The 26,753-nt window shown below is 33.9% G+C and overlaps 1 protein-coding gene across 1 annotated transcript in view; it reads left to right on the forward strand.

The window, feature by feature from the left end:
• The first annotated feature begins 1,511 nt into the window (after positions 1-1,511).
• The window catches only part of LOC131801753 (uncharacterized protein K02A2.6-like), a 79,323-nt gene continuing 54,081 nt past the window's right edge, over positions 1,512-26,753 (forward strand). Inside the window, exon 1 of the mRNA XM_059120697.1 lies at positions 1,512-2,043. Coding sequence (XP_058976680.1) covers positions 1,512-2,043 — 532 coding nt within the window. The remainder of the gene's footprint in view (positions 2,044-26,753) is intronic.

Genomic DNA, 26,753 nt, shown 5'->3' on the forward strand with positions numbered 1-26,753 from the left:
AAGCCCCTAAGAGCCCTTCAAAAATTATTTATGCCCTCCACCATAATATGGAGGGTATATTAAGTTTGTCATTTCAGTTGTAACACATTTTAGGCCCCACAAATGTCGATTAAGTGATCCGTCCGTCCCTTTCCCTGTCAATCCGTCTGTTCGTTTGTGGAAATCACTCTAGCTTCCAAAAGAAATGAAGTAGGTTGGTAAAATTTTATTCAGATGTGTGCTTGTTCTGCAGGACTTTTGGTATTGAAAATGACGTATATTGGTCCACGTTTTGGTATAGCTCCATATAACTCTACCGACCCATTTAAGTTTTTTTTTTTTTGGCTGCTTCCAAATTTGCTGTAAATTGGCTGCATACGTTCCAATTATGTAGGAAAGATCCTTGCATAGAACTGTCAAAGTAGGTCTTGATACATATTTTAGAACACCCTGTATCACTCTCTCCCTCTCTTCTTTGTTATTCAATTGTTGTTATTATTATATCCCGTTTGTTGAAGTATGTCATTCAATAAAGCTAATCTAATTATTTAGTCTGCTTTTAAATCTTGTGCGTTTCACTTGGTTCATACATATCATTTTGGCGACGAGGCAAAAGTGAAAAAAAAAAAAAAACAGTGGTAATGGATGACAAACCAGTGGCAATAATTGGAAGCATTGAGCCTTTCAGTATTGGTGAAGACTTCAATTTGTATGCCAATCGATTAAAGCACCTGTTGTTATTAAATAAAATTAAAAACGATCCAGACAAGAAATCGTTTTTGATAAGCCTAGGTGGTCCTGAGCTGTATAAAACTTTATGTTCACTTCTATCACCGCAAACCGAAGACAATTTCACATTTGAGAACATTATTGAAAAACTTACAGCTCATTTCAAGCCGAAGAAGAATATCATTGTTGAGTGCTTTAAATTTTTTAAAAGAGACCAGCATCCATCTGAGACCATATCTGACTACATTGTAGAATTGAAACAATTATCCCAAAGCTGTGATTTTGGAACATTTCTTGATAAAGCGCTATTGATCAAATTTGTCTGCGGGTTAAATAATGATGTCATCCAAAATCGATTATTAAATGATACTTCAATCAATTCGTTTGAGAAAGCATGTGACCTTGCCCTGACATTGGACATGACACAGAACCAAGTAGACTTGTTAAGAAATCACTCAGTACATGTACTGCAAAACAACTCATTTAGAAGTCGTGATCAGCAACAAAGAAATGGAAATGAAGGGGCGGGTAATGAAGTAGGCAGGCAGAGCAAAAGAGAACGCAAAACTTCTATTATTGAGTGTTATTATTGTCACAAAAGAGGTCACATCGAGAGAAATTGCTGGATAAAGAGGAATGATGAGATTCGGAACAAAAGGAGACCCAAAAGAGAGCGAAGAGGTAATAATAAGAATGCCGTAAACAATATTGATGATTATACGAGCGATAGTGAGAGTGATTATTTAAATAATTTATACAATTTTCTTGCATGCAATTATAATAAGAGATTATTAGTTAAAATTATGATTGACAAGTTTGAAATAGAAATGGAAATTGATACAGGAGCTTGTGTCTCTGTCATTCATATAGATGATTACAATAAGTATTTGAGGCATATTGAAATGCAAAAGGATACCAAATGTCTTAAGGTTGTGACCGGTGACCGTGTTAAAGTTGTTGGTGCAATTTTAGTAAATGTGGAAATTAATTGTAACTCGTGGAAACTTAAATTGTATGTGCTTGACGGCGATCAAACTTTCACGCCTTTGCTGGGCAGAAACTGGTTGGATGTTTGTGCTCCGAATTGGAGAAATATAGTTGGCGAATTAAAATGTTTAAATTCATTAGACAAATTCAATTTCGAAAAGTATTCACAACTATTTTCGAAATCAAATAATTCAACCATTAGGGACTACACAGCTGAAATCTACCTCACCGATGAAGCTTATCCAATATTTTCCAAACCGTATCCAGTGCCATATGGTCTAAGGAAAAAGGTAGAAGATGAATTGGAGAAAATGTGCAAGGAAGGTGTATTAGTGCCCGTTAGCAGAAGTAGGTGGGCAAGTCCTATTGTAATAGCAAATAAGGGTGACGGATCAATAAGAATTTGTGTAGATTGCCGTCGAACTGTAAATCGTTTTGTAGAAATGGAGCATTATGTTATTCCCAGAGTAGATGATATACTTGCCAGTTTGTCTGGGTGGAATATTTTTTGTAAGCTTGATTTAACGGGAGCGTATCTTCAGGTAGGAGTAACTGAAAGGTCCAGAGAAATTCTGACGATTAATACACACCGAGGGCTGTATCAATACACCCGTTTAATATATGGGTTAAAAACAGCACCTCAGTTGTTTTCAAATATTATGTATGAAATTTTGAAGGGGTTAGATAAAACTTTAGTTTATTTTGATGATATCTTGGTCGGAGGATCAGATGTAAGAGAATGTGAAGTTAATTTGAAAAATGTACTGGATAGATTATTGCAATTTAATGTCAAGGTAAATTTTGAAAAATGTAAATTCTTCGAGGAAGAAATAGATTATTTGGGTTATACTATTAATTCTAAAGGCATCTCTCCTTCAAAATCAAAAATTCAGGCAGTAATAACGCGCCAACTCCAACAAATAAAAGTCAATTAAAGTCATACCTCGGTATGATAAATTATTATAACCATTGCATTCCAAATTTATCTTCAGAGTTGCGCTTACTACACGATTTAACAAAAAAATGATATTAAGTGGAAATGGTTGGACAAACATCAAATTATATTTGAAAAGAGCAAACACTTTCTTACAGATATTAATGTGTTAACTCATTATGACCCTAACAAACCAATTATAATTTCATGTGACGCAAGTCCCTATGGCGTAGGAGCGGTACTATCGCATGTAATCGAGGGCAAAGAACAACCAGTAATGTTTGCTAGCAGTACCTTAAAACCAGCTGAGCGTAATTACTCACAATTACATAAAGAAGCTCTCGCAATTGTATTTGCAATTCGCAAATTTCATAAATATATCTATGGTTTGCCATTTACGATTGAGAGCGACCATCAGCCATTAAGGGAAATATTCTCCGACAAAAAGAATTTGCCATCTGTAACGTCCAGTAGATTGCAAAGATGGGCAATATTTCTTTCTTCTTATAATTATATCATTCGCTATAAAAAGGGTTCAAAAATGTGTCATGCAGACGCGCTATCAAGGTTGCCTCTAGCTGAAGAAATTGAAGGGGAAGAGGATAGTATTAATATATTCAATATTTTGGATGATATACCAATAAATATGGACGATGTTCGCAAAGAATTAAAAAGGGACAACGAGCTTAGTCGGATTTATCAATTTGTAATGTATGGGTGGCCCGCAAATCTGAATGCAGATCTTATGAAATATTATGATAAAAGAACGGCATTAGGAACAGAAAACGAATGTTTGTACTATGGAGATCGTATAGTAATACCAAAAACTTTACAATGCAAAGTTCTTGAGCTATTGCACGATAGTCACATTGGTATAGTTAGAATGAAAGGTTTGGCTAGAACATATTTCTGGTGGGTAGGAATGGATAAAGATGTTGAAGAGTATGTAAAAACATGCTCTACATGTTGTAAAACACAGAATGTCTCAAAACAAATTACAACATCATGGCCTACTGTTACTTACCCTTTTGAACGAATTCATTTAGATTTCTGTAAAATTGAAAATGTTACTATTTTAGTAATAGTAGATACTTTTTCAAAATGGATAGATGCCAAAATAATGAAAACAACAAACGCTAGCGCGTTTATAGACATTTTACGTGGGTTCTTTGCAACATTTGGTTTACCTCGACAAGTAGTGAGCGATAATGGACCTCCATTTGGGTCAAGGGAATATATATCTTTTTGCGAAAACTCCGGAATTGAATGTTTAAAGTCGCCCGCATACCATCCCCAAAGCAATGGAAGCGCCGAGAGAGCCGTACAAACTGTTAAGACTGGTTTAAAGAAATACTTGATAGATCCAAAATACCTACATAAATCATGGGACTACAAAATAAATAATTTCTTGTTGAAATACAGGACAACACCAACAACAGTGACCGGTATTGCACCTGCAGTTGCCATATTTCGGTTTAAACCTAAAACATTGCTAGACCATGTAAACCCAAAAACTAACAACAATTTAGAACACAAAAATGTAAATATTGTAATAAAACAGAATGTTCAAAAAGAGATAAAGTCTAAAATACCGGAATATACAGTTAATGAAGTTGTAATGTACAGAAATGTACATAATAATTATCATAAGTGGATACTTGCAAAAATCGTAAAACAATTAAGTACAATAAGATATTGTATTAGCATCAATGGCCAGCGAAGAGTGGCACATATTAATCAATTGAAAAAGTTTTGTGGGAGAGCAAGACCATATTATTCAAATATAACATATCGAAGAGATAATAATAGAAAAAGACAAAGAAGTATTGATATACCAAGTGAAGTAGAATTAAGACGCTCAGAAAGAATTAAAAAGAAAAGAGAAGAAAATGAAAGAGATGATGATAGTTTATAAATGAATGATAAATTGCATGAGGAGAGTTTAATGCATTTTTGTTTTTGTCAATATTTAAGAGCGTGGATGAAAATTAAAGTTGCATGTTTATTTTGTTATTATATTTAGTCATACATTGTATAATTTGTAAATTATAAAAAAAAAAAAAAAATAAATTATATAATTTGTAATTATTTGTAATTATATATTATATCATAATACTGATATTGAAAATTATTATAAGATTTATTTTGAAATTATATCCCCTTATTATATTGGGGAGGGAATGATACATATTTTAGAACACCCTGTATCACTCTCTCCCTCTCTTCTTTGTTATTCAATTGTTGTTATTATTATATCCCGTTTGTTGAAGTATGTCATTCAATAAAGCTAATCTAATTATTTAGTCTGCTTTTAAATCTTGTGCGTTTCACTTGGTTCATACATATCAGGTCTATGTCTTGATATAGTACCCAAATAACTGTACCTCCAAATATTCGTTATTTTGATAATTTGTGTCCCACTTTTCACCGAGTATGTTTTAAATTTGCAATTTGAAGTTCTTCGTATACCCTTCATATTTATAAGGATACCTCTCTATTTTTATGATTTTAGCGACGTATTGGGTACTACAGCCCATTGCAGAAAATTGTGTATGCAGAACCATGTCTTCGTAGGCTCCAATATAACGATAACTCCCTGTGACTCCTCTAGCCTTTCCAAAATATTTATTTATTTATTAATTTATTTTTTCTTAAGGGGCAGTATTTTGAAATTATTCTTAAAAAAATGCATGAAAAAAGCTTTTAAAACCCACTGAAACTTATCTCTAATACAACTTCAAAAATTCTTCTTAGTCCACGGTTTCTGCCACAAAAGTCCTTCCAAAGAATATTTATAAGAGCCCTTCACAACACATTAGCGAAAGTCCACAAAAATACTAATAGTGTGCCGAAAATATGCTTTTAAAAATACCATAGTCCATAAAAATGGTGTAAATAACTGATATTGGCCATTTGGTAGACAAAAACCATAAAATCGGATAAAGATATATATGAGAGCTATATCCAAATCTGAACCGAACTTGATAATATTTAAAACACTTATTTCAGAGCCGTATCTGATATTTAGTACCAAATAATATTGTTGTGGAGTGCATATTACGCACGTGGGGGACTTAAAACCCCATGTATATGGAGCTATAGCTATATCTGAACCGATTTTCACCAAATTTGAAGTTCTTGTTTCTAGGATGAATTCTGTCGGAATTTCCGAAATTTAGTTCATTTGGGCTCATATCAGCCATTTGGTGCACAATAAACCCGAAATCGGACGAAACGTATATGGGAGCCATATCTAACATTTAAACCGATTCTAACCAATTTCAATAGAGTTCGTCTTGGACCAAACAAACATTGTTTGGCAAAATTCATCTTAATCGGAATATTAATGCGACTTGCATTTTGTTCACTAAAATAGATGGACGGACCGATGGACATGCATAAATCGAATCAGAAAGTGATTCCATGAATATCCTCAAAAGTAGTTATGGGTCTATCTTGCTTCCTTTTCCATGTTGCACACAAATGCACAAATACATAATACCCTTACCTCTATGTGGTGTAGGGTATAAAAATAAAAATGTGATGAAAGATATGGGAATATGCCTGTAAAATGATGCTTAAAAAATCCAGAATAGTTCTTTGAAAAGGTGTTTTTGATATTCGAACGAACAATCCGCTGAAAACATCCTTTTAAAATCCACAAATATTTCTTTGGTTTATTTTTCTTAAAAATAACAATAAATAGTCCCTTAAAAATATGCGTGAAAAACCAACAACTGGAAATAGTTTATGCTTTAAAGAAGCATTTTAAAATATGCCTCACAAAACAGTTATAAGTTTTTTAAATGTCCTTAAAAAATCTAAGAATTGTAATTAGAAAAATACATTAAATATCCCACGAAAAGTATTTTAAAGTATTTTTTATATTATTCTTTAAAATATCCATAATTAGTTGGCTAATGGTTCTCTTAAATTATGCTTTAAAGAATAAACGAATAGTCCTTTAAAACTATGCTTTAGAAAACAACGATAAATTCTCTTGAAAATACCCTTCAAACTTCCAGGAATCCTTTCAAAATATTTAAAAAACCCACAAAAGTCCTTTAAAATTAAAAATCCAAGAATTGTCCTCCAAAATTGTATATTCTATAATATTTCGCGAATATTTCTATAAAATTGTGAAATATAATGTGAAATATATTATTTGGAAAATTCACAAATAGTTGCCAAATGACCCATTAAAAATGTGCTTAAACCCCTTGATTGGTCCTTGAAAATTTACTTTGAAAAACACAAAAATACGCTTTAAAAATACAAGTTATAAAATTTTTGCTATAAAAATTTTTTGCACAGTCCTTTGAAATTATGCTTTAAAAAATCACTAATAGTTCTTTGAAAATTTGCCTTATGGTATCCGCGAAGAATCCTTTGAAATTGTTTTATTTTTATTTATTTTTTTTTTTTTTTTGAATCCTCTTTAAAAATCCACAAATGATCAATTGAAACGCTTCATGAAAAATCCCCGATTTTACATCTGATAGTCCTTGGGATATCTTCCTAAAAATTTTTCTATAAAAACTCTATTGGACCTTCAAAATATTTCGAAAGAAAATTCTTCGATTAAAGCTATGCCAATCCTTTGAAATCATCAATTGAGGCTCTGCTAGTCATTTGAAAATACTCTTAATACAATTAAGGCTATTTGGGTCCTTTAATACTATTCTTTAAAAAATCAAATTAAAGCACTGCTTGTCCTTAAAAAATATACCATAAAAAATCCACCATGAAGACTCTGATAGTCCTTTAAAACTATTTTAAAAAAATCCAAGATTAAAACCCTACTAGTCCTTTGCGGATATTCTTTAAAAAATCTATGAGAAAGGTTTTGCAATGAATTTCAAACTATTTTTTGAAAAACTCAACATTAAGGATCTGCTAGTCTATTGGAAATATTTTAAAAATATCGACGATGATGGCCGCTCTATTCCTTTGAAATATTTGTTTAAAAAATTCACGGCTAAGTCTATGCTAGTGCTTAGAAAATATATTCTCTAACCCCACGGACTGCTATTTTTATACCCTCCACCATTCTATGAAGGGTATATTGGCTTTGTCATTCCGTTCGTAACTCCTCGAAATATTCATAATAGTTCGTACACAGTATATATATTCTGGATCAGCGTAAAATTCTAAAACGATCTAGCTATGTCCGTCTGTTTGTCTGTTGTAATCACGCTATCTTTCGAACGAATTGAGACAGAAGGCTAACATATTGCATACATGCTTAGTTTAGCAGAAGGTTAAGTTCGTAAATAGGCCATGTTGGTCCACATAACGGTACTTCCCGACATTTTGTCGACATTTTGATGATTTCATTATAACATTTTTTTTCATTATAACATTATTCACCGGAATCGTTTTAAATTTCGTATTGGAAGACCATAATGTGTACCACAACCTATGGCAAAAGATATCGTATGCATGTCCACGTCTTCGTATAGCCCCCATATGACGGTACCTCCCGATACTCGGTATTTTCATGATTTTTGAGACATTATTCACCGGAATTGTAACAAACTTCGTAGTAAAAGTTCGTAATTCATACTGCAGCGTATGACAGAAAATTGTCTGTGCAGGTCCACGTCTTCGAATAGACCCCATATAACGGTACCTCCCGATATTCGGTGGTAGTTTTCGGATTTTTTTTTTTAAATTTTCAAGTTCCTTCCAAATGGGTATTAGTTGCTTTTTTACTTGTTTTTTTTCTAAGCCAGGATTAATTTGAAAACATTCTTTAAAAAATCCATGATTAATGCTCCGGCAGTCTTTAATAATATTCCAAAAGTATTTAAAAATCCTCTTCTAAGCCATAATTGTCTATTCTTCAAAGGTCCACGATGTAAGTTCCGCTAATTGCTTAATTTTTTTTCAATTCCTTAGTCCTTTGAAATCGTTCTATAAAAACCATGATTATTGCTCGGTGACTCCTTAAAAAATATGCCTTCTTATACATAAATCAATCATTACATTCTCAAAAACCCGCAATTTTTATTTTGGTTGCTCCTTAAAAATATTCTGTGAAAAATAAATGCACGGATTAAACATAATCGTGAGGAAGTAAAAATACCTCTTTGCCATGATTTCAGTATTTAAACCAAATAGTCTTTACAACTCCAATAATATTTGGGCATTTCGAGTTCAATGGAGGGTCTTTACCAAGAATTACCCTCAATTTCTTTATATGCACGTATGTACATGTGTGCATGTTTGTTAAGGCCTTTGGTGAAACTTATTTACATTTTGGTAATACACCCGTGTTTCTTGTTGTGTTCGATATTGTATAGTTGAAACATTACTCGCGTAAGCTGGCTTTTATTTAAAGGATAAAAGAGTGAGATATTAGGGTGTATCCGAAAACTGAATCAGAAAATCATTCGTGCCTTGGGGTTTAAATGTAAAAATATATTTTTTTAAATTTGAATATTTTTTTATGAATTCTAGCAATCATTAATCAATGTTTTACAAAAAAAAGAAAAGAAAAGAAAAGAAAAGAGAAGAGAAGAGAAGAGAAGAGAAGAGAAAAAAAAAACTTCTGGGTTCCAATTCCAAGTTCATATTTCCCTGAAATATTTAAATTGCTGTCTCCGTCCCCCTAATGTCTTACAAGAGATTAAACACCAAACAACCCAACGCCATCAATAAATGCTCACTTGCCTTACTTAAACATGCTTATGCTACTGCACTTTTCAACAACCATCTGTGCATATGTATGTACACATTTCACTCCGGCTTCTCAGAAAGGATTTCAATATTCTCCCAAAAAAAACGAAAAATAAAATCGAAGTATAAATAATGGCAAAAATATTTAAAAAGTTGAAAACGAAGGCAGACAAATGTGAATTTTATTTACTCGGCTTCTGTCAGAGACACACACATTGTTTATTTATTGCCAACCAATACAAATGGATGGATAGATCGACAGATGGATCGCATAAAGCTACAATGAACAAGGAATGCAGATTTCAATTGCCAAGTCCTTTCATCCACGCTCCCCACCACCCAAAAAGAAGGAATGAACATAAAATCAAAAACCATACTGTCAATGTGTGCAATACGAACATCCTGCATCAAAGCAAGGACCCACATTGTATACCGCACTGCAACAAAGGATCAACATTTAAGCTGGATATTCAATAAGCAGATAACATAGATTTGCATGTTGTTTATGGCTCTTACTTGCGATAGATAAATATATATTTGCATGTACGTGTGTGTGTGTCTGCAGATATGTTAACATTTGTTTGTCACACACACACACACACATATATATATATATATATATATATATATATATATATATATATATATATATATATATATATATATATATATAACACTTCCCATAAGTTGCACTTTATTTGATTCTTGTGGTTGAACGTTTTTCTTCCATACAAAGGAAATCATCAACATAAAGTTGTAAGGTTATTTTGAGCTGAAGTCAATCCGAAGTCAATCATCATATTCGAAAATAATACTTCAAGGAGGAAATGTTTTTTTTTTTTTTTCAATTTATCTCTTTTTTGTGGAAGCCTTTGGATAGCTGGGAATTGAAAATTGTATTAAATTGATTAAATAAAAATGTAGTCTGATAGGATTTGTTAGAATAACTTATTGGTTTTGGTATAACTAGTCACTTATGAGATTCTGTTGTGGAGAGTGGCTTCTCAAAAGTCAGTAATAAGCAATGATATAATGGACTTTACTAAAAATGTACTACTAAGTCGTAAACCACACATGTGGCTAGGAAAGCAAATTGATTTTTTCAGAAAGTTTTACAAAGATTATCTTTACGCATTGATTACGTTTTTGGGATTTTAAAGTTTCAAAAATTCTGATGAAGGTGGATCATATTACCGAAGATGAAAGGAAAATATAAATCATCATATTCATTGAAGTGGTAGGTTTGTCTTTTGGGACAACGTTTGGCAACAGTAAAAACAATTTGCGACGGAAACAGCGACAAACTAAATAAATTATCTTAAAAAAGTAAAATACCAGGCCGATTTTTGAATTTCACAATTTGAACGAATAAAATCCGTTAAAAATTGTTTTAAAATCATCAAAATATCGTATATAGGGAGGTACCTTTATATCGGGGTTTTACGAAGACATGGACCCGTATAAACAATTTTCTTTCACAGTCTGTAGTTCCCATTACGAACTCTAAATACAAAATTTAAAACAACTCCGGTGAATGATGTCTCTAAAATCTCAAACTATCGAATATCGGGGGTACTGTTGTACAGAATGAGATGAAAAACTTCCGACTGCTGTCATTTCCAAGCCACTCGTCCGACAGCTGTTAAAATTATTCCAGTGACAGCTCATTACATTGCTTACTTGAAAACTTTTTTTGTACTTCAAAAAGCATTTTGCTGAGAATTTTCGAGAAAAAAAGTTATTCGTAATGGAATTCAAGCGTAATAGTGTGATTTCTTTATATTTGGCTGGAAAACCACAACTGGCTATCGTTAGAGCACTCCAGGATTCAAATGTGAATAAATCTTTTGTGTCTCGTACTATTGCTCGTTATCGTGATACTGGTACCGTAGCCCGACGTCAAGGAAGTGGACGGAAGAAAACAGCAACATCAGCAGAAACGGTTCGAAAAGTAAAGAAGCGACTTGATCGAAACCCGTGCCGTAGTTGTCGAAAAATGTCTCGTGAGCTGAACATATGGCAATTATTGGAAAATGAGCTCGAGGTAAAGCAGTTAAAATTCCAAAAAGTGCCAAAACTTACACCGCAACAGAAACAAAATAGACTCAAAAGAGCTAAAGAGTTGCTTCGCTTGGACGAAAGTGGTGAACCGCCGAATTTGGTTTTTTTTCGATAAGGAAACATTCGTTGTCCAGCAGTTTGTAATCGTGTCTACTTGCCAAAAAGGTCAGCTGAAAATGTGCATCTTCAGTTGGCCATCAGAACTCACGCGCCGGCCATGGTGAATGTGTGGTTCAGATATAGCTATAGCTCCCATATATGTATGTTTTATTATATTTGGTGTTAAAGTATCTCACATGCGTAATATGCCCTCCGCAACAATAATCGTTGGTACCAGACATCAGATACAGCTCACACATAAGTGTTTAAAATTTTGTCAAGATCGGTTCAGATTTGGATATCGCTTCCATATATATTTTTATCCGTTTTATTTTTATTTATTTATTTTTTTATTTTTTTATTTATTTATTTTTTTTTTGCACCAAATTGCCAATATCATCCCAAATTGACAGAATTTGTGCACTTCCGACGGAATTCAGCCTAAAAGCAAGTGCTTCAAATTTTGGTGAAAATCAGTTCAGATATATAGAGTTGCCCATATTCGACGGACCCGTGTGTTTTTTTTTTTTTTTTTTTGGGCCCATTCCAATCGACGAGGCTTGTCCGCAGGCAACATTCTTTGCGTTAATTGCATTTTGTACGGGAACAAATGCAAATTAATGCGAATAATTGTTGTAAAGTGGAAGGTATTGTTGAAGCGGTGTAAGGTATTATATTGTCGGCCCGCCCGACTTTTGACCTTTCCTTACTGGATTTTTAGCGAGGTGAATCTGCCTTGTATAACTCTCAGTATTTTCGTATTTTTTTGGAAGTGCAGAGGGTTTGTGATTGTCAATATTAGTAAAAGAGGTACATACGCCATCAAAATTTTGCCAGTTTAAGGCCTTGACAATTCTTAGGTATGAACCTGACAGTCCAATAAACATGTTTTATAAAAATCTAAAAAAAATAGGTACACATATAAACAGCTCTTTTAAATTCGACTTTTTCCTGCTATATTAGCACTGTCGTTAGTTGTTACATTCTTCATGTTTTTACTTTCAACTTCAACACGTTTAATTGCTTTAAATTGTGTTCAGTTTTCATTTCTGCTGCCTTGAAGCGTAACAGGTAAAGGAGGGTTTTGTTGGCGTCTTTTGCTAACCAACAATTATTGCTATTTATGCTTGAGATCATTTTCCCACACATTTCTTTAACATTTTTCTCGCCACACTTGGTAGTTTCAAGTGCCAGGGTTGTAAATGAATTGAGGGGTACTGGAAAAGTATTATAGGGTTTGAAATATTTTCGCGATGATAGTTTGTCTTCGGATCATTATAAGACGGTTGGTTGTTTGCAGAAGTCACCCTCATGAATAGGCTTTTTGGTGGGAGAAAAATGTCAATTTCCTTACATTTCAAAATCAAATGTATCTAATCAGCTTTGTGTTCATATCTTTCCCACATTTTAAGACAGTTGTTAATTTTTCTCTGTCTTCAAAATTAAATAAGAGAGATTTCACTTAATGTGAACCAAAAACGAAAACCCTTTTTTGTATAAAATTTCCTCCTTATGTAAGCCTTATCCAATAACCCTTTTTGCATAAATTTCGCACAGACAATGAACAATTTCACGCGTATATACAGAGTGTATAAATTTACTTAACCAAACTGACTACTGCTGCTATTCATTTAATATTTGTTGGTTTTCTTAGAAAATTTGCCGCTGATCCGAATGGAAACCGAAAAACTGAATAAATATTCCAAATACATGTGTTCATATGCTCGGGTGGGAATTTGGCCAAAGGGAAATGTAAATGTAATTTTTAAATTTATTTTTACACGGTTCCCAAGGCTACACTTAGGTTAAATAAAATGCGTTGAGGTATGAATGAGCCACAAAAACATGGGAAATGTCAAAATTAGAAAATTAGATACCTAAATGTGAAACTATTCGAAAAATAATCTTATTTTTATTTGTTGATTTTTATACCCTCCACCATACTATAGAGGGTATATTAATTTTGTCATTCCGTTTGTAACTCCTCGAAATACTCATGTCAGACCCAACAAAGTATAAACATTCTTGATCAACGTAAAATTCTAAGACGATTTAGCCATGTCCGTCTGTCTGTGTGTCTTTATGTCTTTTGTAATTACGCTATCTTTTGAACGAATTGAGATAGAAGGCTAAACTTGTGCACACGTGTTTATTTTGGCGGTAGGCAGGTTAGGTTGTAGGTCCACGTTTTAATAACGGTTCCTCCCGATATTCGTAATCGAAACTATAGTCTGTGACAGAAAATTGTCTATGCAGGTCGAGTTCTTCGTATATGCCCCATATATCAGTACCTTCCTATATTCGGTATTTTGACGATTTTAGGTACAATACTCACCGAAGTTGTTTGAGATGTCAGAAAATCAGAAAATTGTCCATGCTGGTCTAGGTCTTCGTATAGCTCCGATATAACGGTTCCTCCCTATGTACGGTATTTTGATGATTTTAGCTACATTATTCACCGTTTATTTCAAGTTTCGAATTTGAATATGGTAATGGCTTGTGACAAACAATGCCTATGTAGGTGCACGTCATACAGACCCTAATATAACGGCTACATTCGGTATTTTTAAGATGTTAGCAGAATTTTTGGCGAATGTTATCTTTTTCGAATATTTTCAAATTCGTTCTAAATGGTGGAGGGTATACAAAGTTCGGCCCGGCCGAACTTACTGCTGTGTTTTGTTTTTTTTTTTTTTTCACCGATTTATTATTTAATTGTTAATTTTTCTTGTTATATAAAGTAAAACCGCAGAATAATTTATTACAGCTAACCTCGATATGTGAATCCTCCGTGTAAGGAGTGTTCTAAATTTCAAATAAATTTTATTTCGACTACCTTAATTTTTATACCTCCCACCAGATATTGAAATACATATTAAGTTTGTTTTATTTCATATTTCATTTTTACAAACACATACTGAAAATTCCGCAGGGTGAATGTAATTATATATACATTTTTTCCAATATTGACATTATATACCCCTGCATAATGAAATTTACAATGGCCCCCGTTGCATTGATTTATGCTGACACATGAAAATGTATCTGTGTCATTCGCAAAATTAAAACTGTAACAATACAACAAAAACGGGAAACACAGAATCACAACAATGACAACAATCATCGCAACTCTATATTTTGTTGCAAAATGTAGACAAATATTTGATTGAATTACAAAAAGGATATGAATTCAATTAAATTTTAACGAATAATATAATTTTTTTGGGGGGGGGCTTTTGTTTCATTTTTTGTTTGCATTTCATTGTTTTGCTTGTCTGTATATCTTTCGATTCTAACCACGAAATAAAATGTGTAAATAAATTTAAATACAAATTGCATTTGTATTTAGGTGATGAAATATTTTGATTGCATTTTATGTACATAAATTAAATGATAAAAACTAAACAAATTTGTAGAGTTTTTGGTAGTTTTTCCTTTTAGTCTAACTGAATTGTAAATGTAAATATGGAGATTATGGTGGCATTTGCATTTAACCCCATACCCAAGCTGAGAACACGGATGGTGTTTGGTGGTTATATTGACAAACAATAAGTAGTCTGGGTTTGTTGCAAATCAAAAAGTGCTAAGTCTTTTATTTATTAATTTTATAATCATACAGGGTGAGATAAAAAACTGCAGCAAAGTCAAACGCCATAATTTTTATTTATTTTTTAAACTTTATTGAATGAAAGCAAAACCTTTCGGAAATAGCATCAAATTTTAGAAAAAGTTTAGATTTGTTCGAATTGGTCACCTTTGGCACGAAATATGGCCCTCAAACGGCCAATGGAACCGTCACACGCTGCCCAAATGTTGCTCTGCGGTATTTTGGCCCATTCCCGACGAAGCGCTTGGTTGAGGTGATCGACACCTTGGTACTTTTTAGTGCCAACCTTGTTTTCCAAAATACTCCAGACACAATAGTCCAACGGATCGAAGATTTTGGTGGCCATTGTGCGCTGGAAATGAAGCGAGAAACCTCATTTTGTAACCATTCTTGGGTGGCGCGTGCTGCTCCTGAATATGTTCCCGAATGTTTTCTCATATCGCAATATTCCATTCGGCAAATATTGAAATATGAGCTCGGGGTAAAGTCATTGATATTCCAAATAGTGCAAGAACTTACACCGCAACAGAAAGAAAATAGATTAAAAAGAGCTAAAGAGTTTTTTCGCTTGACCGAAAGTGGTGAACTGCCGAATTTGGTTTTCTTCGATGAGGAAACATTCGTTGTCCAGCATTTTGTAAACAAACAAACTGATCGTGTTTACTTGCCAAAGAGGTCAGCTGAAAATGTGCACCTTCGATTGGCCGCCAGAACTCACGCGCCGGTAATTTGTGGTGATTGTGTGGGCCGCCATAACAGCCGATGGTCGCTCTCCGCTCGTATTAATCGACCGTGACATCAGTATAAATGCCGAATATTATCGCGAAAATATTCTGGAGGGTGTATTGAGGCCTTGGGCACGCACATTTTTTGGCCTAAATCTGTTGCCAAAATCGACTAATACTTCTTAATTTGTTTTTCAGTTTTTTTCAGGCAAATTTTCATATTTAAATTTCTTAATAAGTAGAAACCCTCAATGTATCAGTATTGGAACCCTACTAAAAATGTTTACTTGGTCTTGCCTGCTATTTGTGACATTTTGAAAATCATGTCAATTGGGATACTGTTTTGAGGAGAAACACAAGTGATTTGCATGGAAAAGAAAACTCGTTTTAATAATTCTTTTATTATCACCCTTCCCCCTAATTTTGTTCCATTGCAATTATCTAGAATCGGTTTTTCGCAAACAGCTTCCCCCCTTACTAAAAGCTGAAGTTTCTTAGTTGACCCTTCCTTTATCTTTCCCTTGCTATCTGCAATCATCTCTCCCCATTGTTATTGTACATCTTTCGCCCTTCCTTTCCCTCGGCCATCATCTTCCTCTGTTCATTGGACATGCAAAATGTTGACAGAAATTCTCCCTACAAGAGGGAAAACTAAGGTGTTTGTTGGACAGTGCATTGCACCCAGTCAGGCGTTTCATTTTATTTCGAATGATTATCAGACAGCCCTTGGCATCAGTTCTGTTCAAGTGTCTGCATATCCTGCAGTTATATTTTTGTTAAATTAAATTTATTGTGTTTTTTTACTACACAGACATGTTGAGAGCTTTTCAATTTCATTTTTATAATTTCAGCGAAAATATTTTAATTAAATGAAAAATATTAAATTCATATATTTTTTGTATTTTACAGAATTATTACCACAATGGATTTTCTCTCTAATGTGACCTAAGTAAGTGTGAATATTTGATTAAACATACATATAAATGTTCCCAAACAAATTCATAAATTAATTATTTGAAAACTCATTTTATTTATTATTTACAATATGTTTTTATCGTATTCGCCTATTTTACCGAATTTAGTTTAAAAACTTTTTGGTGTAGCTTTAAATGGAAAAATTATTATTAATGAAATAATAATTTTTCATTTAAATTACTTTAATAAGTTTTTTAATTAAACTTTCATTAGGGACTTTGTTAATTGTGTAACCATTTCCTTCGTTTGGCGTTTATATAAGTTTAGCCCGCCCCGGTGGCCGGTAGGAAATTTTAAGAAAGGATATTTAAAAGTAGGATATTTTATTGACAATGATGTATTCAAGACACCAATTTTTATTGAATAAGTAGCTGAAAGCAGACCAATATGTCCAAAATCTAAATAATCTATTCATTTTAAAATTAAACTTTATTTTCCATAATTTATAATTTTTATACCCTACACCACATAGTGGTAAGGATAATATGTCTTTGTGCATTCGTATGTAACATGGAGAAGGCAGCGAATTTCTTTCTGAGTCGACTTGTACATGTCAGTCCGTCCGTCTATACATATGTAATTGTGAACAAGATGCAGGTTGCATTTATTATTCAATTGAGATGAATTTTTGCAACCAATATTTGTTTGGCCAAAGTACGAACGCTATTAAAATTGGTGATAATCGGATAAGATTTAGATGTAGCTCCCATATATCTTCAACCGATTTCGGGTTAATTGTGCAACAAATGTCACATGTCACAAGTCACAAGTCCGCATAACCTGAACTTTGGCTCTACCGACCAAATTCAGTCTAAAAGCAAGTACATCAAATTTGGTTAAAATCGGTTCAGATATAGCCATAGCTCCACTATATACAGGGCGAGAAAAAAACTGCAACAATGCCAAACGCCATAATTTTTACGTTTATTTTTTAAATTTTATTGAATGAAAGCAAAAAAAAATCGGAAATAGCATCAAATTTTAGAATACGTTTAGATATGTTCGAATTTTTCACCTTTGACACGAATTATGGCCTTCAAACGGCCAATGACGCTGCCCGACTGTCTGCGGTATTGTGGCCAATTACCGGCGAAGTGCTTGCTTAAGGTATTCGACACTTTGGTATTTTTTAGTGCCAACCTTGCTTTCCAAAATACTCCAGACACAGTAGTCCAACGGATTGGTACCCGGAGATTTTGGTGGCCATTGTGCGCTGGAAATGAAGCGAGGAACCTTATTTTGTAACTATTCTTGGGTAGCGCGTGCAGCGATGATGCTGAGTCCTGTTCGAATGTCCAAGGTCTGCGGGCAAATCTGTGCGTGCCCAAGGCTTTAATACATCCTCCATAATATTTTCGAGAAAATATCCGGCATTTATTCCGATGCCACTGTCGATTTATACGAGCGGAGAGCGACCATCGGCTGTAATATCCGGAGCTTGAGTTCTGGTGGCCAACTGAAAGTGCACATTTTAAACTGACCTCTTTGGCAAGTAAACACGATAATTTTGTTTGTTTACAAACTGCTGGACAACGAATGTTTTCTCGTCGGAGAAAACCGAATTCGACAGTTTACCACTTTTGACCAAGCGAAGCAACTCTTTGGTCTTTTGAGTCTATTTTCTTTATTTTGAGGTGTTAGTTCTTGCACTTTTTGGAATTTCAATGGCTTTACGCCGAGCTCAATTTTCAATATTTGCCTAATGGAATATTGCGATATATTCAGCTCACGATCCATTTTTGGGCCACAGCGACGCTTCTTTACTTTTCGAACCATATCAGCTGATGTTGCTGTTTTCTTCCGTCCACCTCCTTGACGTCGGGCTACGCTACCAGTATCACGATAAACATTTATTTACATTTAAATGCTGGAGTGCTCTAACGATAGCCACTTGTGGTTTTCCAGCCAAATATAAATAAATCACACTATCACGCATGAATAACATCACGAATAACAGTTTTTGTGGAAAGTTCTCACCAAAATTCTTTTGTACGCTTACAAACAATATAATGAACTGTCACTGGATTAATTTTAACAGCTGTCGGACGCAGTCTGAAGGTAGTTGCAGTTTTTTAATCTCACCCTGTATATTTAATTGTGCACCAAATTGCTAGTATCACTCCAAATTACCTGCATTTTTGGCTCATGCAACTAGAAGCAAGAATATCAAATTTTATGAAAATCGGTTCAGATATAGCTTTAACTCCCATGTATATGTTTTATCCGATTTAGTGTTTAAGTCCCTCATATTCGTAATATGCACTCGACAGCAATGATATTTGAGCTCAGAAATACCTCTGCCAGATTTTATTAAGTTCAGATTTGGATATAGCAGTCATATATATCTGCAACCGATTTCGGGTTAATTGTGCGCCAAATGTTCAATATCGGTCCAAAAGTCTTGGATTTCGGTACATCCGACCGAATTCAGTCTAGGAGCAAGTACATAAAATTTAGTGTTTAAGTCCCTCACGTTCGTAATATGCATTCGAAACAATGACGTTTGTACCACATATCTTATAGAGCTCGGAAATAGCTTTGACAAATTTTATCGAGATCGGCTAATATTTGGATATAGTTTTCATATATATCCTTAATATATCCTTAATACGATTTCAAGTTTATTGTGCAAATTATGGCCAATTTCAGCTCAAATGGTTTCGGGACGTACGTTTCTATTTTGTGAAACTCTGATATACATTTTTTAATATAATCCTTCTCGAAGTGATATCATGCAATGTTATTTGATACAAAGGATTAAAATGTCTCTGTCAAATTTAGTGAAAATTGATTCAGAATTGGTTATGCCTCCCTATATTAGTTCCTTCAGAAACCAATTTATAACTGCTCTAAAGCCAAGTGTCGATAGGTGGTATGATCTGCTTCAAATAAATTCGTTTATTACGGGAGCTCTACTAAATATGCATAATGTTGTAGGGTATCATATAGTCTGCCCCGCCCGACTTTTGACTTTACCTTACTGGTTTAAGTATATTCCCCAAAAGTTCCAACACTATTCCCTACCGCCAAAAACATCAGTCAACATCATCATATAGCCCCTGCCGCGTTAATGATGTTTGAAGTCAAGCATCTCAGAACTCAAAAATAATTGACATCTTAATGACTTTAGTTGTTATTTCGGAAAACAACACAGAAAACCCAAAAACGAAAAAGAGTTCAAAATATACATATTTACCATAAACACACTTTGTTAAGTAGTTATTTTGGTTCTTGCTCTTGTTGTTTTCTGCTTTCGTTGTTCTGAACATAAATTATTATCTGGCCAACAAGCTGGAGCAACAATGTCCAACGTTGAATACTTTAAACACGCAATGAGCTCATTTTCTGAGCTTTGCTTGGTTTTTATTGTTTCTCTTACTTTCGGCCACTTGTGATTATGTTCTAGCCTTCTAACTACAGCTACAAAATTAAATGGCCGGGTTTTCTTCAAGTAGCTAGCTCGCTTGGCCAGGTAGTAGTAGCTAGCACTGTTGTTGCTGAGCATGCTTAAGTAAGTAAAGATTTATGAAAAATTTAATGAGTTTGGGAAACTAAACTATTATGGAGAGAAAAGTAACCGACCACAACAACAACAAAGTAAAATGAATAAAAACTTAAACTTTGATGGAATACAAAGTTTTTTTTTTTTTTGTAGAACGATTAAGCTGCGAAAACGGAAGTATAATCTAATTTTTTTCTGCAGCCCATGAGAAGCTTTAAGTTGGAAATTTCTTGGATATATTAATTTTGAACCATATTTTAAACAAATATAAATGTACGACCACATAGCTTACTTGTTCGCTCTGCTTTATCAGGTTTTGCAAGCTATCCAAGGCAACGATGCGGGTAAATGTTGAGAAGAATGCATAATAATTATACGCTTGTCCACATGTCTACCTCTGTAATTTTGCAGACATCTGCCTGTCCGCGCGAGTAAGCACGTTCGCATACCTGTCTACTGCGAGCGTAAAAAGCCAAAATAAAAAAATCACTTAAAAAGAAGACACTCGAGTCGAACTTTTTATGCCCTCCATTACAAATTTATATTTATTTAGAAGACTTGCAATTAAATAGTACCAACCAAGTATGTGCTGAATGGAGCAATAATTCTAAAATACACATGGTGAGATAAAAAAACTGCAACGAAGTCAAACGCCATAATTTTTTCATTTTTTGTTAAATTTCACTGAATGAAAGCAAAAAATGTCGGAGATAGCGTCAAATTTTAGAATAAGTTTAGAGTTGTTCGAATTGGTCACCTTTGGCCTTCAAACGACCAATGAAACCGTCACATACTGCCCGAATGTTACCCTGCGGTATGTTGGTCCATTCCCGGCAAAGCGCTTGCTTGAGGTGATCGACATTTTGATATTTTTAGTGCCAACCTTGCTTTCCAAAATACTCCAGATACAATAGTCCAACGGATTGGCATCCGGAGATTTTGGTGGTCATTGTGCACTCGAAATGAAGCGAGAGACCTTATTTTGTAACCATTCATTTATTCTGTTGCCACAGTCGATTAATATGAGCGGAGAGCTACCATCGGCTTTTACGGCGGCCCACACCATCACCATGGCCGGCACTTGAGTTCTGGTATCCAACCGAAGATGCACGAATGTTTTCTCATCGGAGAAAACCAAATTCGGCAGTTCACCGATTTCGGCCAAGCGAAGCAACTCTTAAGCTCTTTTGAGTCTATTTTTATTCTCTTGCAGTGTAAGTTCTTGCACTTTTAGGAATTTCAATGACCTTACCCCGAACTCATTTTTCAAAATTTTGTCGATTGGAATATTGCGATATGTTCAGCTCACGAGCCATTCTTCGGCCACTGCGACGCGGTTTTTGATCAAGTCGCTTCTTTACTTTAAAAACCATTTCTTCTGAAGTTGTTGTTTTCTTCCGTCTACTTCCTCGACGTAGGGCTACACTACCAGTATAACGGTAACGAGCGATGGTACAAGACACCAAAGAATTATTCACATTTTAATGCCAAAAAATACAAAAATTACCAAACGTTGTGCCTTGAGAAGCAGAGTTTTCAAATTTGAAAAAAGTTCACTCTTTAGTGTGTTAGGGTTGTGCAATTTTTAATGAGGAAGTAGTTTTGACGAGTAGTTTTGAATTATAGCTACATCATAGAAAACTTTACCAAAAGGGTAGCAGAAGAATGAAACGATAGAAGCAAGCAGGTGAAGCTCAAGTTTTAAACTTTGGAGAGTGGGTCGGTGAAATACAGCTGCATTTTTCAAAATTCGAAGCAGAATATTATGAAAAGTACGAATAGGAACTTAATGGTTGGTTATTGAATTTTCGAACGGCCAAAGCTAGACATCTGAAATTTTTAATAAGGACCTTTGATAAGGATTTCTATTATAAAAATTCAAACTAAAGTACTAAATTCTATTCCAAGGTTGACTGACAACGTGTGAAGTTAGAGTTTTGGAAATTTGGGAAATACAAGCAGAAACGTTAAAAAATAATAAATTATGGCCGAAATTCAGTAGGTTGATAAAATTTTTCTCAAATGTATATTATGTCTGCAGAACTTTTGGTATTGAAAATGTGCCATATAGATTAACGTTTTGGTATATCCCCGATATAATGGTACCTCTCTATTCTCGGTGTTTTGATGATTTTAGCGGCATTATTCACCGGAATTGTTTCATATTTGGTATTTGAAGTTCGTAATGTATATTATAGCCTGCGACTGAAAATTGTCTGCGCAGGTCCACGCCTTCATATAGTCCCCATATAACGGCACTTCCCAATATTCGGTATTTTGATGATTATATATATATATATATATATATATATATATATATATATATATATATATATATATATATATATATATATATATATATATATATATATATATATATATATATATATATATATTTGGCAGTTGAAGTTCGTAATGTATATTATAGCCTATGTCAGAAAATTGTCCATGCAAGTCCACGCCTTCGTATAGCCCCCATACAATGGCACCTCCCGATATTCGGTAATTTTATGATTTTAGCGGCATTATTCACCGGAATTGTGAAGTGGTAAAATTAGAGTCAAATAATGTGGATCAGTGGTTCTGTATGCGGGGAGACACGCTTTTGGAAATTCTGACTAAAAGGGCACAGAAGCGTAATACATTCCCGATCACTGCATTAAGCGGAGTAAGCTTTTTTGGTATAACGATCACAGATGGCGCCCAAGGTAAGCACACGAATAGGTTTTTGGATATTCGATCCGAAAAGGCGAAATTAGTACTAAGCAGCATTATGTTCGACATTTGATGTACATATGAGTGATGTTATAGAAGTAGAACACTGTGACTTCTTCTGGATACATTGATAGCTTTTACAATGCTTCTGGTTGATTACATAATATTACCTTACCTATCGAGCAAAAAATGAAGGTCATAAATTAGAAGAAGCTCTTGATGATCTTACTTAACTGAACACGTATTGTATTTTAATAATAATATTCACTGATTTAAATGCGTTGTTTATTTATAGGACTACGATGAGGGGCCATTTTTGAGTTATTTTGATTTGATTTTCAGTGTTGTTTCATGAAACTTTTGATTATTAAAAACATATCGATCCTTTGTAGGAGAGGAGACGAAAATGTGGTCCGATCTTGTTCAATGTAATATCTGAACTAAGTCTAATATTAATAGGATGCTCCCTTCCATTTCTAAGAAAAACATTTTTTTTTTTGTCCAAAATGTATTCTTGTTGAGGAGGAGGGGATACTGCCCAGTTTCGAATTCAATTTAATTTAAATAAAAATATTACAATGTACCATCTTCGGTTCAAATCTGAATGTCTCTTCGAAAGTCCAGTGCTGTCCAAATGATAGCCAATAAACTAAGAAATTTAAATGCCTATTCTGACAGTTTGCAAAGTTATACTAGTAAGGAAAGGTCAATAGTCGTAAAATAACCGTAAAATGGCTTTTAAAAAGTGGTTATGTTAAAAGGTTGAATTATAAAATTATCTGTAATAAATCTGATATAAAAATTGTGATATTAATTATGTCTCTTAGCTAAAAAAGTAGAAAAATGTGATATTTTTTAAACATTATATCAATCTGTCACAAAAGAAATAATAAACTTGATATACCCGCAATAAAAGACACAACAAACCATTATCTTCTTCTTCTGTGCGCTCAGCATACGGCGAGTAATCACTGCAGAACCAAACAAAAAAACACGTTCTTGTATAGTAGTATACCCCCCCCACCCTCTAAAAACACCAAATATATTTTACCAAAGTGTGTTGGTGTATGTTCGGCTTCTTGTTGGGAACAACAGAAAAGAAAAACTTTGTTGGTTTGAAGGAATCAACATTAACATTTTGGTTTTTTCCCCGCTTATTCACAACAGCAGCAAGTCGTCGTGTACAATATAAGCAAAGCGAAAAAAAAAGAAAGCAAACTTTATACTAACTCAAGTGGCAACGTTATTAGCATTTTGTGGCAAGTGTTAGTCCGTCCATATGTGAACAAATGTTTTTATTTTTTGTTGCTTTTATTCTTACCTCACAGGCTAATGTTGTGAACCAGCCAAGAAAAAAAGCAAAACAAAAACAAGTGGTAGCTACTTTTGGCTTGGCTAATATTAGCCGTTGCCTTTGCTGGCAGAACCTTTTTTCTCTAGCATGGTCAGTGACCCATGATGACGGTGATGATGGTAATGTTGTGGAATGTTGTTGCTGCTATGTGGAAAAGTGAAAAAAAAAAAACGTAAAACAGCAATAAAATGTAAGAAAATTTGAGACTTACACGCTAAGTTGTGAAGAATTGTTCTTGTATGGTCAACATCTAGAAGATGGATAATTAATTATGTTTAAAACACATAGTTTAGAAAAAATGCGACCTGCTGTTAATCGTTTCTGAAAATTAATGCGACAATATTTGCCACTCAAAAAATTATGTTTTAAACACGTGCAAGATTAATTATCCCTGAAGATAAATATTCAAAGTTTAAGCACAAGAGAATTTCAAACTCACTTTTTACCTAAAATCCATGATAGCAGCCAACCAGTTGAAGCTAGAAATGTATTCTCTATAGTTATGAAAAGTAATAAAAGGTACACCATTGATATTCAGCGATCGATAAAAGCGAAGAAAGATATTGATAGATAGATAACTACTAAAAGGTGCTAAATTGTATAACATTTCTTGGAGCTATCAGAATGAACTAAAATTTTAAGATTATCATGAGGGTATCTCTTGGTGAAATATGTCGGGATTATTGGAAAGTAATGGCACTATATTTTTGTTGGTCGATAAATGAGGTGGATTTAGATAAATTCCAATTTTATTAGTGAAGACACAAACCACACAGGGTCAAAACTGATCTACAAAATCATGATTTTTACCCAAAATTACTCATATTTTTCAACAATTGTCAGAAAATTTATTTAAAAAGTATATTTTCACTTATTTCAACATTCTATGTACATCTTGGTGGGCGTTGTCGCACATAAATTATTAGTATTTTTATACTTAGAAAAACATGTAGGAGGGCCATTGTGTACCAGAATAATTCTGATGGATCAGGTGTATAATCGTAAATGTTTTGGGAAAAGAACTTAATTTCAAATATTCGATTTCAAAATTGCCTAATTCGGCCACTTTTGTCGGAATTCTATGCTTCAGGATAACTTTTACCTCTTGTTCCCCAGATAGTATATTTCTGCCAGAACAATATTAGTATCGCATGATCTCGATGATCACCTTTGCGAGAGATAACATGGTTCAAAATTTTTTCCCGTAAAATGCAGAAAAATGCCATGCCGTAATCAACTCTCGGTAGTTCTATCCATGCACTTTATCTGGTGCATGGATAGAACTTTTCGGTATTCCAGCTCTATCCTCTCACCTAATATCCATTTTAGTACCACTTAGTATATTCCGAATAATTATACAACACATTTTCAAAACCACCTCCATATTTTAACCACAGCTACCAACAGTGTCACTTAAATCAAGTTTCAAAATTTCAGCTCTATCCCTTTAACTAATAGCCAATTTAGTACCATTTAGTACTTTTCGTGGAAATATAGTTAGTATTTTCAAAACAACTTCATATCTCAATTTCAGATAAGAACAAAGACCTCAATGTCAAATTTTTCCTGTCCCTGACGCTTCAACAAGTACTTAATTTAGTACCAATTAATACTTTTCGAACAATTATAGCACACATTTCAAAACCCATCTCCATATCTTAACCCAGATACCAACATATATATCATATTTTAGGATTTCAGCTCTATCATATCACCCAATACCAAATGTAGTACAATTTAGTATTTTTCGTACAAATATAGGACTCATATCCAAACCACCGTCAAATCTCTAAGACTGATACCACCAGTAATCTAAATATAAAATTCATCTATCATTTCACCCAATACCCAATTTAGTACCATTCAGTACTTTTCGTACAATTATAGTACATATATGTCCAAAAACCACCTTCATATGTCCAAGCTACACATGAACATCGACCCATATAACAAATTTCAGATTTCAAACACTATCTGTTCACCCAATAAAAAATAAAGTACCAAATAAAGTACTTTACGTCCACTTATTGCACACAATTGTAAAACCTCTTCTTGACCACAAATCTTCCATCAATAGGGAACCCAATACAAATTTCAAATTTCCAACTTCATCCGTTCACCCTAAACCAAACTGTTCCAAATTTAATAACATTTAGTACAGTTCCCACACTTAGTACACATTTCCAAAAATCACCTTCATATACCAAACTTACTTTCCAACCCTGATTATCATACCAAATTTCCATGTGAAAGGAAGTGCCAAGTGGTACCTTTTTATAAGTTTGGTACAATTTCGGAACTTTTCATAACCGTAAAGTTTCCCAAAACCCAGCTTTCTCACACGCCTACACGCCAAGACTGGCCTTTGTGCAATATTTCAAGATTCTAGCTTTCGCCGTTTCTTC

Source organism: Musca domestica, unplaced genomic scaffold (genome assembly GCF_030504385.1).
Source record: "Musca domestica strain aabys unplaced genomic scaffold, Musca_domestica.polishedcontigs.V.1.1 17, whole genome shotgun sequence".
Classification (NCBI taxonomy): Eukaryota; Metazoa; Arthropoda; class Insecta; order Diptera; family Muscidae; genus Musca; species Musca domestica.